At 48.0% G+C, this 11,858-nt stretch overlaps 1 protein-coding gene across 3 annotated transcripts; it reads left to right on the top strand.

Annotated features, from left to right (window-relative positions):
- The first annotated feature begins 4,228 nt into the window (after window positions 1-4,228).
- Window positions 4,229-11,461, top strand: LOC118092300 (zinc finger protein 2). Of its 3 annotated transcripts, none has more exons than XM_060280515.1 (4): window positions 4,229-4,355; window positions 5,621-5,748; window positions 9,127-9,239; window positions 9,997-11,461. In XM_060280515.1, the coding sequence occupies exons 2-4, from the start codon at window positions 5,714-5,716 to the stop codon at window positions 11,007-11,009; spliced, it is 1,161 nt and encodes a 386-aa protein (XP_060136498.1). In that variant the 5' UTR covers window positions 4,229-4,355; window positions 5,621-5,713; the 3' UTR covers window positions 11,010-11,461. The 3 variants fall into 3 exon arrangements, with proteins under 3 accessions (XP_060136498.1, XP_060136496.1, XP_060136497.1); XM_060280513.1 differs by lacking the exon at window positions 4,229-4,355 and adding an exon at window positions 4,489-4,557 and having other exon boundaries at window positions 5,621-5,747; window positions 9,129-9,239; XM_060280514.1 differs by lacking the exon at window positions 4,229-4,355 and having other exon boundaries at window positions 4,772-5,748.
- The last annotated feature ends 397 nt before the right edge of the window (window positions 11,462-11,858 follow it).

Below are 11,858 nucleotides of genomic sequence, written 5' to 3'. Positions count from 1 at the left end.
TGTCCCTGCATTGCTGGGGGCTGGACTAGATGATCCTCAGCGTCCCTTCCCACTGTACAAGTCTATGGTTCTGTGATATCTTAGGTGTTGTATGAAAACATTCCTCTTCTCCCAGGCCTTCAGCTATTTTTTGTTTGTTACGCAAAACAAAACTTTTATTTATTTTTTGGAAATATTTTTAATTTGGTTATACAAGTATAAAATAACAATACAGCCATACACATCCATATTTAAAGATTCCTCCGAATCTCAGGACTTCCTACCTTCCCCTCTATGGATCCTTATGGTCAGCCTTTTCAGCTGCATATTATTCAGTAGTCCATGTTTTCTCTCTAGTATTTGCTGCATTACAAGTGTTATTGCAATCCTGCTCATGTTTTCATCTGCTTACAGTGGGCTCCAAGATAAATTATAAATTTTTCTAATTCTTTGTTAAAGTTTTGGTCTTCTCAGTTCCTGAGCCTTCTGGTCAGTTTTGCCATTTTGGCAAAGTCCAGCAGTTTAATTTGCCATTCTTCTCTGGTGGGGACCTTGGCTTCTTTCCATCTCTGGGCTAGTAGCATCCGAGTGGCTTTCGTTGCGTATAGATAAAGTCTTTTCTGCTCCCTTGGAATTTCAGCACCTACAATTCCTAATAGAAAAGCCTCTGGTTGTTTTTTTAAAACAAAAGTTAGTTTAAACATTTTTTCCCCCAACTCATTGTATATCATTTCAAGGCAATTGAGGCCTTCAGCTAATTAAACAATCTACTGTATTTTCCCATCTATAAGATGCCTCCATGTATAAGATGCCCCCTATTTTTGGGGACTCAGATTTAAGAAAATGGGGGGGGGAGAGAAGAGATATATCCATGTATAAGACACCCCCTAATTTTTGACATTATTTTTAAGGGAAAAAACCTAGTCTTTTTTTTAAGGGGAAAAACCCTATTTTTTAAGGGGAAAAACCTAGTCTTATACACGGAAAAATACGGTATTTTACACTGGGGGAGGTATTGTTTTGTTTGTTACCATGATACGTATTTTTGGGTTTTCATTTTGTAAACTGCACTGTGATCCTTGGATGAAGGGCGTTATAGAAACTCAATAATACAATAGGAGTCGAGATAGACTGCCTCTGCCACTGAAGGTTTCACTCATAACTTAAGAAGACCCTGTGGCCCCTCGAGTCCAGCATCCTGTTCTCACAGGGGCCGACCACAGATCCTATTATGGGAAACATTCAAACAGAACCCGAGCCCTTGGCAACTCTGCCTGCAGTCTCCACCAAATAGGTATTCAGAAGCACACCAATTTGGCACCGGTTCGGAGTCAATGGGACGAGGCTGGGTTTGGGGCCATTTACTTGTCACCCGGTTCTGAGTGTCGATTACTCAGTTTGGGGGAAGGCACAAAATGGGGGGTTGACAGCACAAGACTGGCACCAGTTTGGATTAAATCGGTGGATTATTTTGGCATTTACCTGCGACCCCATTTGCTGTTTCAACTGCTCAGTTTAGGGAACAGCAGGAAACATGGAGTTCGCAGCACAAACGGCCACTAAACTTTGGCATCAGGTTCGGGGGATCCGAAATTTCGGACTAATGGAGCTGTATTCTTTTTTTAAAATATTGATCTTTATTATTTTAAAAAGCATAAATACAAGCATTACACAATTCACAGACATACACACAATCAAGAAAAAAAGTTACATAAAAAATCGAAGAGAAAAAAAAGAAAAAGAAAAGAAAAAAAAACGTTGAAAGAAAAGGCCAAAAAAAAGAATAAAGATTTTTTTTTAAAAAAAAGCGTTCTTCCAATTATTCCGTCTATTATTCCTTAACTTACACATTTCCTTCAAACATTCAAAACTTCCTTCCCCCCTCTTTCTGCGGTCCCTTAAAGTTATTATATATAATATATACATTTCCTTAATTTTACTAACATTTCCAAACTGGATCCCCCCCCTCTTTCTGCGGTTCCTTAAAGTTATTTTATATATCATAACTTTAAGGAACCGCAGAAAGGGGGAAGGAAGTCAAGTTTGGAAATGTCAAAATGACTGTAAAATTAAGGAAATGTATAAACCTGAAAAGTGTGATTTTTAAAAAATAAAATAAAAAAGGTAGCTGTTCGATCCCCGACAGCTACATGTCCCTGCATTGCTCCGGGCTGGACTAGATGATTCTCGGGGTCTCTTCTCACTGTACAAGTCTATGATTCTGTGATATCTTAGGTGTTGTATGAAAACATTCCTCTTCTCCCAGGCCTTCAGCTATTTTTGTTTGTTTGTTATTTTTTGGAAATATTTTTAATTTGGTTATACAAGTATAAAATAACAATACAGCCATACACATCCATATTTAAAGATTCCTCCGAATCTCAGGACTTCCTACCTTCCCCTCTATGGATCCTTATGGTCAGGCTTTTCAACTGCATGTTATTCAGTAGTCCATGTTTTCTCTCTAGTATTTGCTGCATTGCAAGTGTTATTGCAATCCTGCTCATGTTTCCATCTGCTTACAGTGGGCTCCAAGATAAATTATAAATTTTTCCAATTCTTTGTTAAAATTTTGGTCTTCTCAGTTCCTGGGCCTTCTGGTCAGTTTTGCCATTTTGGCAAAGTCCAGCAGTTTAATTTGCCATTCTTCTCTGGTGGGGACCTTGGCTTCTTTCCATCTCTGGGCTAGTAGCATCCGTGTGGCTTTTGTTGCGTATATATAAAGTCTTTTCTGCTCCCTTGGAATTTCAGCACCTACAATTCCTAATAGAAAAGCCTCTGGTTGTTTTTTTAAACAAAAGTTAGTTTAAACATTTTTTTCCAACTCATTGTATATCATTTCAAGGCAATTGAGGCTTTCAGCTAATTAAACAATCTACTGTATTTTCCCATCTATAAGATGCCTCCATGTATAAGATGCCCCCTATTTTTGGGGACTCAGATTTAAGAAAATGGGGGGGGGAGAGACATATCCATGTATAAGACACCCCCTAATTTTTGACATTATTTTTTAAGGGGAAATAACCTAGTCTTATACACGGAAAAATACAGTATTTTACACTGGGGGAGGTATTGTTTTGTTTTGTTTTGTTTTGATATGTATTTTTGGGTTTTCATTTTGTAAACTGCACTGTAATCCTCGGATGAAGGGCGTTATAGAAACTCAATAATACAATAGGAGTCGAGATAGATTGCCTCTGCCACTGAAGGTTTCACTCAGAACATAAGAGCCTGTGGCCCCTCGAGACCACATAAAAAATCGAAGAGAGAAAAAAAAGAAAAAGAAAAGAAAAGAAAACGTTGAAAGAAAAGGCCAAAAAAAGAATAAAGATTTTTTTTTAAAAAAAAGCGTTCTTCCAATTATTCCGTCTATAAATTCTATTATTCCTTATTTATCGAATGAAGCTGTATTCTTTTGGGAATTAAAGGGTCAGAACTACCTAAATCGTATAGAAATTTATTTTATGTACTGTATGCTCCTACAGAAGCAAGAATGTTACTCATCCCAAAATGGAAAGAAGCAGAAGTCCCAGCAAAGGAAGAAATGGATACCAAAAACATAAGGAATATGCAGAAATGGCAAAACTTACTGGCAGAATAAGAAATCGGGATGAACTTTTTAAAAAAGAATGGAAATGGTTTATTGAATATTTACAGATAAATTACAAACAGATAAAAACATTAGCAGGATTATTGTAATGACCTGCAGTTATATTTAAAGTAGATAAACAAGTGAGCAAATTAAATGAATTTGGATATGCAGGAGAGAGAAAGATATGTTTTCTTAATTTTTCCTTAACTTACACATTTCCTTCAAACATTCAAAACTTCCTTCCCCCCTCTTTCTGCGGTCCCTTAAAGTTATTATATATAATACTGTATATACATTTCCTTAATTTTACTAACATTTCCAAACTTGACTCCCCCCCCTCTTTCTGCGGTTCCTTAAAGTTATTTTATATATCATAACTTTAAGGAACCGCAGAAAGGGGGAAGGAAGTCAAGTTTGGAAATGTCAAAATGACTGTAAAATTAAGGAAATGTATAAACCTGAAAAGTGTGATTTTTAAAAAATAAAATAAAAAAGGTAGCTGTCTTGAGACGCATCATCACGGCCTCTGATCCCCGCGGCCAGCCCTCTCGACGGATTTGCCTAATTGGAAGCCCCCGCCTCCCTGGCCCCACATGGGTCTGTCGGGGGTCCCGCGCCCTCCCTCCCTCCCCCGGGCTTTGTTCTGGAGGCGGAGAGGCTCGGCGCGGCTTAGCTCCGGCAGCATTCCAGCCCGCCGTGCGCCCCGGCCGGGAGCCTCGACGGCGGGGACGGGAAAGGAGGGCGCCGTTCCGTAGCCGCCTCTCCCAGCACTGCAGCGCGGCAGGTAAGGATCGGGAGGGCGCGCAAGAAGAGGCTTGGAGGCTTGGAGTCTCCGCTCGACGGGGCGGGATGCAAAGGGGGCTCTGGCTTAGTTGCACCGCCTCCTCCCCGAGCGCCCTTTGCACTCCGACCGGCGGAAGCGGAGGCTACGCGGCTGCGGCCGCCCAGCCTGGCCGGGGATGGCGGCGCAGGCGCCGGGGCGCCAGGTACCGACAGCCTTGCCGCGCGGCAGCAGCCCTGGCATCCAGGAGTCGCGCCCGGCCCCCGCCAGCCTGGCGCCCGGCCCGGGAGGCGTTGCAGCGCCAGCCGCCCGCCCTGCTGCTGCTGCTGCTGCTGCTCTTGGGGAGCCTCCGAGCCCCGGGAGGCTGCGCGCGGCGTCCAGGCGCGCTCCGGGATCATAGCTGCCAAGTTCTCCCTTTTTAAAAGGGAAATTCCCTTATGCTGAATAGGCTTCCTCGCGAGAAAAGGGAAAACTTGGCAGCTATGTCCGGGATGCGGGAGCCGAGGGGGCACCCGTGGGGGAAGGGAAGGGGAACCCCCTCCTCTGCAGCGGGGCTCGGGGGCCTTGATTCAGGTGGGCCCCCACCCCCACCCCTGCCACGCCACTGCCCTTCCGCTCCGGCGTCTCCTCCGGTGGAAAGCGGGCGACCTGGGGTTGGCGTGTCAAATGAAATAAAATTTTGGGGAGTGCCCAGGTAAGCCCCCCCCCCATAGATGGATTTCTCTAGCGAGAGAGTTACTGAATCTTAGGCCTGTCTGTCTGAGCTCTGGCTCCTTATCTATGGGGGAAGGCCGCTCTGCACATGCTCAGGAGCACGGTTTCATTCATCCTTGGCCGCTCATGTTAACAGCTCATGTTAACGAAGCCCAGCATTGAAAACAAGGCAGCGTCCAGAAATCAGGACCCGAACCGACAGAATCCCGTTACAAGGGAGGAGATTCTGACTAAACCTTAGGAAGGACTTTTTGAAGGTCAGACCAGAATGGACTCCCTTGGAGGTGGCGGACTTGGAGGCTTTTATGCAGAGGTTGGATGGCCATCCCTCAGGCATGCTTGTTGAGATGCCTGCTTTGCAGGGGGTTGGGCTGGATGACCCTCAGGGGCCCTTCCAACTGTACAGTTCTATGATCTACAGGGGGGTTGTGTCAAGAGGTTCCACAGCCCCTGGCCCTGTGAGTTCCAGGGGGGTCTGTGAACCCCCCACGTGTCATGCGATGGGGAGAGAGTTCTCTAAGGAGTAAGGTCCCCTTTGTCTTTCTCTCTCTCAGGTTCCAGTGACCTTTGAGGACGTGGCCGTCCATTTCTCCCCAGAGGAGTGGGCACTGGTGACGGACTGGCAGAGGGACCTCTACTATGATGTCATGGAGGACAACTTTGAGCTGGTGACTTCACTGGGTGAGCATCTTGGGGCAAAGCATCTTCAGGACCCCACAGCCAGCATTAGAAACTCAGATATACAGTGGTACCTCGACTTACAAATTTAATCCGTTCCGAGTGCACATCCGTAGGTCGGAAAATTCGTAAGTCGAAGAAAGCGGCTATCCCCATAGGAATGCATTGGGGGGGGGAAATATTCAGAAAAATTCGTAAGTCGAGGAAACTGCATCTAAAAATCACCCGCGGCTTTCATTCGTAAGTCGAGTCGTTCGTAAGTCGAGGTACCACTGTATCAGCTGGTCACCAAATGGCACCTTGCCTGCAGTTGGAATGTCTAGGTGCCTTTCCCCACCCCAAATGAAATCTATTATTATTATTTTTATTAATTTAATTTCTATACCGCTTTATATTTGAAAGCAAAACAACCTCAAAGCGGTTTTACAACCCATTAAAACATTGAGCATAAAACACATTCACACCTCGAGGAAATTATTTCAGATGCTTCTCTAAGTGACATTTTGCTTTCCCCATACAGTCGTACCTTGGAAGCCGAATGGAATCCGTTCCAGAAGTCCGTTTGACTTCCAAAACATTTGGAAACCAAAGTGCTGCTTCTGATTGGCTTCAGGAAGCTCCTGCAGCCCATTGGAAGCCACGTCAGACATTTGAGTTCCAAAAAACGTTTGCAAACCGGAACACTCACTTCTGGGTTTGCGATGTTCGGGAGCCAAAATGTTCAAGTTACAAGGCGTTTGGGATCCAAGGTACGACTGTACTTGTTTACCTAAATTTATAAAGCTGCCCCATAGCAGGAGCTCTTGGAAGCCAGGGTGGAGCAATGGTTAGAGTGTCGGACAAGGACCTGGGAGATTAGGGTTCGAATCCCCACCAGGCCATGAAGCTCTCCCTGGCTGAAGTTGGAGCCAGCCACAGCTGCTTAACTGTGGTGTGTGTGTGTGTGTGTGTGTGTGTGTGTGTGTGTGTGGACTGTGGATGGACCATGGGATGTGAATGCAGACATGGAAAATTGTAAATGCTCAGAGGAATGGAGGTCCCTCAAAACATCATCAAGGCCAGCCCCATTGGTGTAGAAGACCCAGTGCTGCAGCCTGCCTGATAGGTGGCCATTGAAAAAATGAAAGGCACAAATACAGAATGGGGGACACCTGGCTTGAGAGCAGTACATGTGAAAAGGATCTAGGAGTCCTGGTAGACCACAAGCTGGAACGTGTCCAGATGAGGGCAACCCAAATGGTCAAAGGCCTGGATACAATGCCTTATGAGGAACGGCTTAGGGAACTGGGTATGTTTAGCCTGGAGAAGAGAAGGTTAAGGGGTGATATGATAGCCATGTTCAAATATATGAAAGGATGTCATATAGAGGAGGGAGAAAGGTTGTTTGCTGCTCCAGAGAAGCGGACATGGAGCAATGGATTCAAACTACAAGAAAGAAGATTCCACCTAAACATTAGGAAGAATTTCCTGACAGTAAGAGCTGTTCGGCAGTGGAATTTTCTGCCAAGGAGTGTGGTGGAGTCTCCTTCTTTGGAGGTCTTTAAGCGGAGGCTTGACAGCCATCTGTCAGGAATGCTTTGATGGTGTTTCCTGCTTGGCAGGGGGTTGGACTGGATGGCATTTATACCCCAACTTTTTCTTCAAGGAGCTCCAGGTGCTGGACATGGCTTAAAAAAACAACAACAAAGGGGCCATACTCTGTTTTTATTTGCTAATTACATACATTTTATTGTTATTTTTAACAACGCTCAAACAACATAGAAGAAAAATAAACATGAGAACATAAAAAAGAGACAGGCATACTACATCACTATAAGATTCACAGTTACAATTCCATAGAGTTTAATCTAATATATACCGGTAGATATTATTATCCAAATACATATATATTTATTTTTAACCTTGCTATATTTTGTATAAATGTGCTCCAATGTGAGGTGAGTCAGGTTGAGAGGGAGTCACTGATCCAAGGTCACAGCCATTGAGCTTCATGGCTGAGTGAGGATTTGACCCCTGGTCTCTCTCTCCAGGGCCCTAGTCTGACGCTCTAACCACTACTCCACACTGGCTGCCTTACAAACAAGGAACATGGGAGGAAGTCCCTTACTGGGCAGAGTGCAAAGCCCTCAGCCTCACTTGCCCATCTGCAAAATGGGAAGAGCAGTGGCTTACTTCGGAGGAGTTGGGCGTTGAAGGAAATAACATCTGAAAAGAGTGAGATAAGTCAGCAGCCTTATAGGTATTTGAACTGGGATTCCCGCAAGAGGTTTTGTGGCCTGAAGGTTAAAACAGATGTAAAGTGGTACCTTGGAATTCGAATGGAATCTGTTCCGGAAGTTCATTCGACTTCTGAAAACGTTGAGAAACCAAGGCGCAGCTTCCGATTGGCTGCAGGAAACTCCGTCGGATGTTCGTGTTCCGAAGAGCGTTTGCAAATCAGAACACTTACTTCTGGGTTTGCGGCGTTCAGGAGCCAAAACGTTTGAGTCGCAAGGTGTTCAGGATCCAAAGTACGACTGTATATTTAAGGAGGAACCGGAGTGTGCACAGGTGTGCAGCTTTCTGGATACTGTCTGTGCAGGGAAAGGATGCCCAGGAGAGAATTTCACTGCCAGTCCCAAAGAGGGCTCTTCTGCACAGGTCTTCCTGGCTGGGGCTACTGGGAGTTGTCGCCCACAGTGCCTGGGCAGCCCCAGGCTGACAAAGGTGGTCTTTATAATAATAATAATAATAATAATAATAATAATAATAATAATTTATTATTTATACCCTGCCCATCTGGCCGGGTCTCCCCAGCCACTCTGGGCGGCTTCCAACAGAAGAATAAAACACAATAATCTATTAAACATTAAAAGCCTCCCTGAACAGGGCTGCCTTCAGATGTCTTCTAAAAGTCTGGTAGTTGTTTTCCTCTTTGACATCTGTTGGGAGGGCGTTCCCCAGGGCAGGCGCCACCACCGAGAAGGCCCTCTGCCTAGTTCCCTGCAACTTGGCTTCTCGCAACGAGGGAACCGCCATAAGGCCCTCGGTGCTGGACCTCAGTGTCTGGGCAGAATGATGGAGGTGGAGACGCTCCATCTGTGGCACGCACTTAAGGTGGAAAACCTGCCCTGCCTCAGAGGCGAATGGAGCGCAGGGCGGCTGGTTCTGTCCCCCTGGGGCATCACAGCTACGATGTAGTGAGTGCAGCAGAATGGAAGGCAAGAGGCAGGGGGCTCTGGATTTTGGCCTCACACCGGGTGTCACTGAAATTTGAAAGACCCAGGCCTGCCCACGCCAGCAGCTCCTGCACCCCTCTGAAAGGCAGGGTCTCCTTTTGTCCGTTCTCCTGCTGGTAACAAAGGCCGACTTGCCTTTCTTTCTTTGCTGTCTGTATGCACACAGATGTTCCTCTCGGACCGAAGCTTCTGTGCCAGATTGAGCGAGGGGAAGAGCCCTGCGTTGTGGGTCGCCCTGCGCAAGGGGACACAGATGCCATGGGGAGGGCCAGTTCTGGTGAGTACAGAATCCTAGAATGGTACTCTTGGCCAACCCCCCTGCAAAGAAGGAATCTCAGCTGAAGAATTCCCTGAGACAGAGCTCCAACCCAGAGGGCCAGATTCAGATTCAACCCAGAGGGCCAGATTCAGGCCTTTAGAGGTTTCAAAATTATTGAAACACTGGGAATAATCAGGAATATACCAGAGAGTAAATCTTACTGAACTCAGTGGCACAATTTTTGAGTAAAAAAAAAAAAAAGCTCCAGATTGCTGTGTAAGGATGCCCAGTCTTGACCCCATTACCTGGGAGTCAGCTCCATTAAAAACACTGGGATTACTTCTGAGTAAAAAGAGGAGTTCTGTTTGAATAAACACTCCCTGCGTCCTCAGAAATCTCTGGCTGCGGCAGCAACGCAATGAAGGAATTTAAAGTATATTGGTGACCTTTGCCTTCAAAATCGTAGGGAGGGTTTCTTATGCCAACTTCACCCTTCATGGGGTGCAGGGATTTTATTATCAGTATAAACAGAACTCTGTTTTTGCACCTACACACTCCATTTTTAGAGGAGGTGGAAAAAGGAAAAACGGGACATTCTGCGATCAAATAAGAATCTGGGACAGCTTTTGTAATTCTGGGACTGCCCCTGGAAAACCGGGACACTTGGAGGGTATGCGGTGGCCTGATCCAGCAAGTTCTCCTTATCTTATGCAGGCTTTGTGTATTTGACTCCATTCCCAGACTTGGATTTTGCACCTTCTCCTTCTTCCCGCAGGAGAGCCGACCATGCGCTGGCCGGAGTTGGCGATGAAAGAGGAGCCGAGGAAGAAGGAGAGCCTGCCTGCCTCCCCTCCCTGGTCCCTCTCGGGACCCCGGTTCCTTGCCCTCCAAGAGCTGTGCCCCAGGTGGTGCCAGGTGGAGCTGACGGACATACGGAGCCTTGTCCAAGAGGGGCCTCTGGAGATGGGCGCGCTGCAGGAGCCCGAGCTGCTCATCTGTGGCGAGTGCGGGAGGAGCTTTGAGGACGGGGGCTCCCTGGCGGACCACCAGGCCACCCACGAGGAGCAGAGAGGCCCCTTCGTCTGCCCTTCCTGCGGGAAGCTCTTCCTCTACCGCCTCAACCTCCTGACCCACAAGAAGCACCGGGCGAAGGCTCAGCTTGCGTGCGGCCCCTGTGGCCTCCGCTTCTGCCTCAAGGGGGACCTCTTGCGCCACCGGGCCAGCCACGCGGCCAAGGACCTCTACCCTTGCGGCGCTTGCGGTGAGGCCTTCCGGCGCAAGGCCCACCTGCTGGCCCACGAGGCGGTGGAGCATGCCGGAAGGGTGGGCCGTGACTGCCCCGAGTGCGGGGAGGCCGTCAGCGGGGAGGCGGAGCTCGCACGGCACCAGGCGGCGCACCGGGAGGAGCCCCGCCCCTTCGCCTGCGCCTTGTGCCCAGAGACCTTCAGCTGGAAGGAGAGCCTGCGGCTGCACCAGCAGACGCATGCCCAGGAGCGGGGCCACCCCTGCCCAGACTGCGGGAAGATCTTCAGCCGCCACGGGAATCTCCTGGCCCACCAGCGGCTGCACACTGGGGACCTGCCCTTTGCCTGCTCTGAGTGCGGCCGCGCTTTCCCTACAAACGTCGCCCTTGTGGCTCACAGCAAGATGCACCGCCGGGCCGGGCCTCTCTCCTGCCTGCACTGCGGCCGCTGCTTCCGCTCCCAGGAGAAGCTCCTCCAGCACCAGAGCGCCCACAGCGGGCAGCCGAAGGAGGAGGACGGGGTCAAGGAGGAGGGCGAGGCGTAATGCTCCCGTTCTGCCTGTAGGTGGAGCAAGCCAGACTCAGGGAACCCCTTTGCGCTCTCTCTCCATTATCTCGGACTTGTCATAAACCTGTTTTTCAATAACACACCTTGACTGGTTTGTTGTTTGTTGTCTTTGCCTCTCACCTTCTTTCCAAGCTCAGGCTTCTTCCCCTGTGAAGTGGCTTAGGATGGGAGCTGGGAGGAGGCAGTGACTGGCTTCCAAGGTCACACCCAGTGAGCTCCATGGCCAAGGGGAGCGGGATTTGAACCCTGCTCTCTCCCAGGTCCCAGTCCGACACTCTTAAGCACAACATCGCACCACCTTGCATGTTAACCTGAGGCCCTTGGTGGGCTGGGTAGGGCCTGGCAGGGGGAAGGTGGGATCCAGAGATGCAGGGAGCCTTGTGCCCACCAAACACCTCCGGGGTTTATGCACCCCAAGGATTGCAACTTCACCCTTCCAGTGAGTGTGTTCTGGGCAGCTGTGGAGGGTTATTGCACAGCTCCCAAGGGGCCTCTTTGTGCCTTTTTGCTCCCTTGGGGAAAACGTGATATCACAGGGAAAACTGCAATAAAAGAACCCACCACTGCCTTGCCCAGTGCTTCTAATATTCATTGGATAGCTTTAGCCTAATCGGGAATCAAAGGTTATTTGTGTCTTGTAGGAAACGCGTACTGTTTTGTGCATTTTGTGATCCCTTAGGAGCAAAGTGCCAAAGGGAAGAGTTGGAAGGGACACCCAGGGTCATCTAGTCCAACCCCCCTGTAATGCAGGGCTCTCAAGCAAAGCATCTCTGACAGGTAGCCATCCAACCTCTGTCTAAGAATCTCCAGTGGAGGAGAGTCTACC

Source organism: Zootoca vivipara, chromosome 12 (genome assembly GCF_963506605.1).
Source record: "Zootoca vivipara chromosome 12, rZooViv1.1, whole genome shotgun sequence".
NCBI lineage: Eukaryota > Metazoa > Chordata > Lepidosauria > Squamata > Lacertidae > Zootoca > Zootoca vivipara.
Note: the sequence above shows the minus strand (reverse complement) of the source record. Positions and strands in the feature narration are given on the sequence as shown.

What these genes read in the sequence shown, in the direction of transcription:
- LOC118092300 (XM_060280513.1), top strand. Translation starts at nt 4,531, where the DNA reads ATGGCGGCGCAGGCGCCGGGGCGCCAG. An exon ending in CGCAGGCGCCGGGGCGCCAG is followed by an intron (nt 4,558 to 5,620) that starts GTACCGACAGCC and finishes TCTCTCTCTCAG; the next exon opens with GTTCCAGTGACCTTTGAGGA. An exon ending in CATGGGGAGGGCCAGTTCTG is followed by an intron (nt 9,240 to 9,996) that starts GTGAGTACAGAA and finishes TTCTTCCCGCAG; the next exon opens with GAGAGCCGACCATGCGCTGG.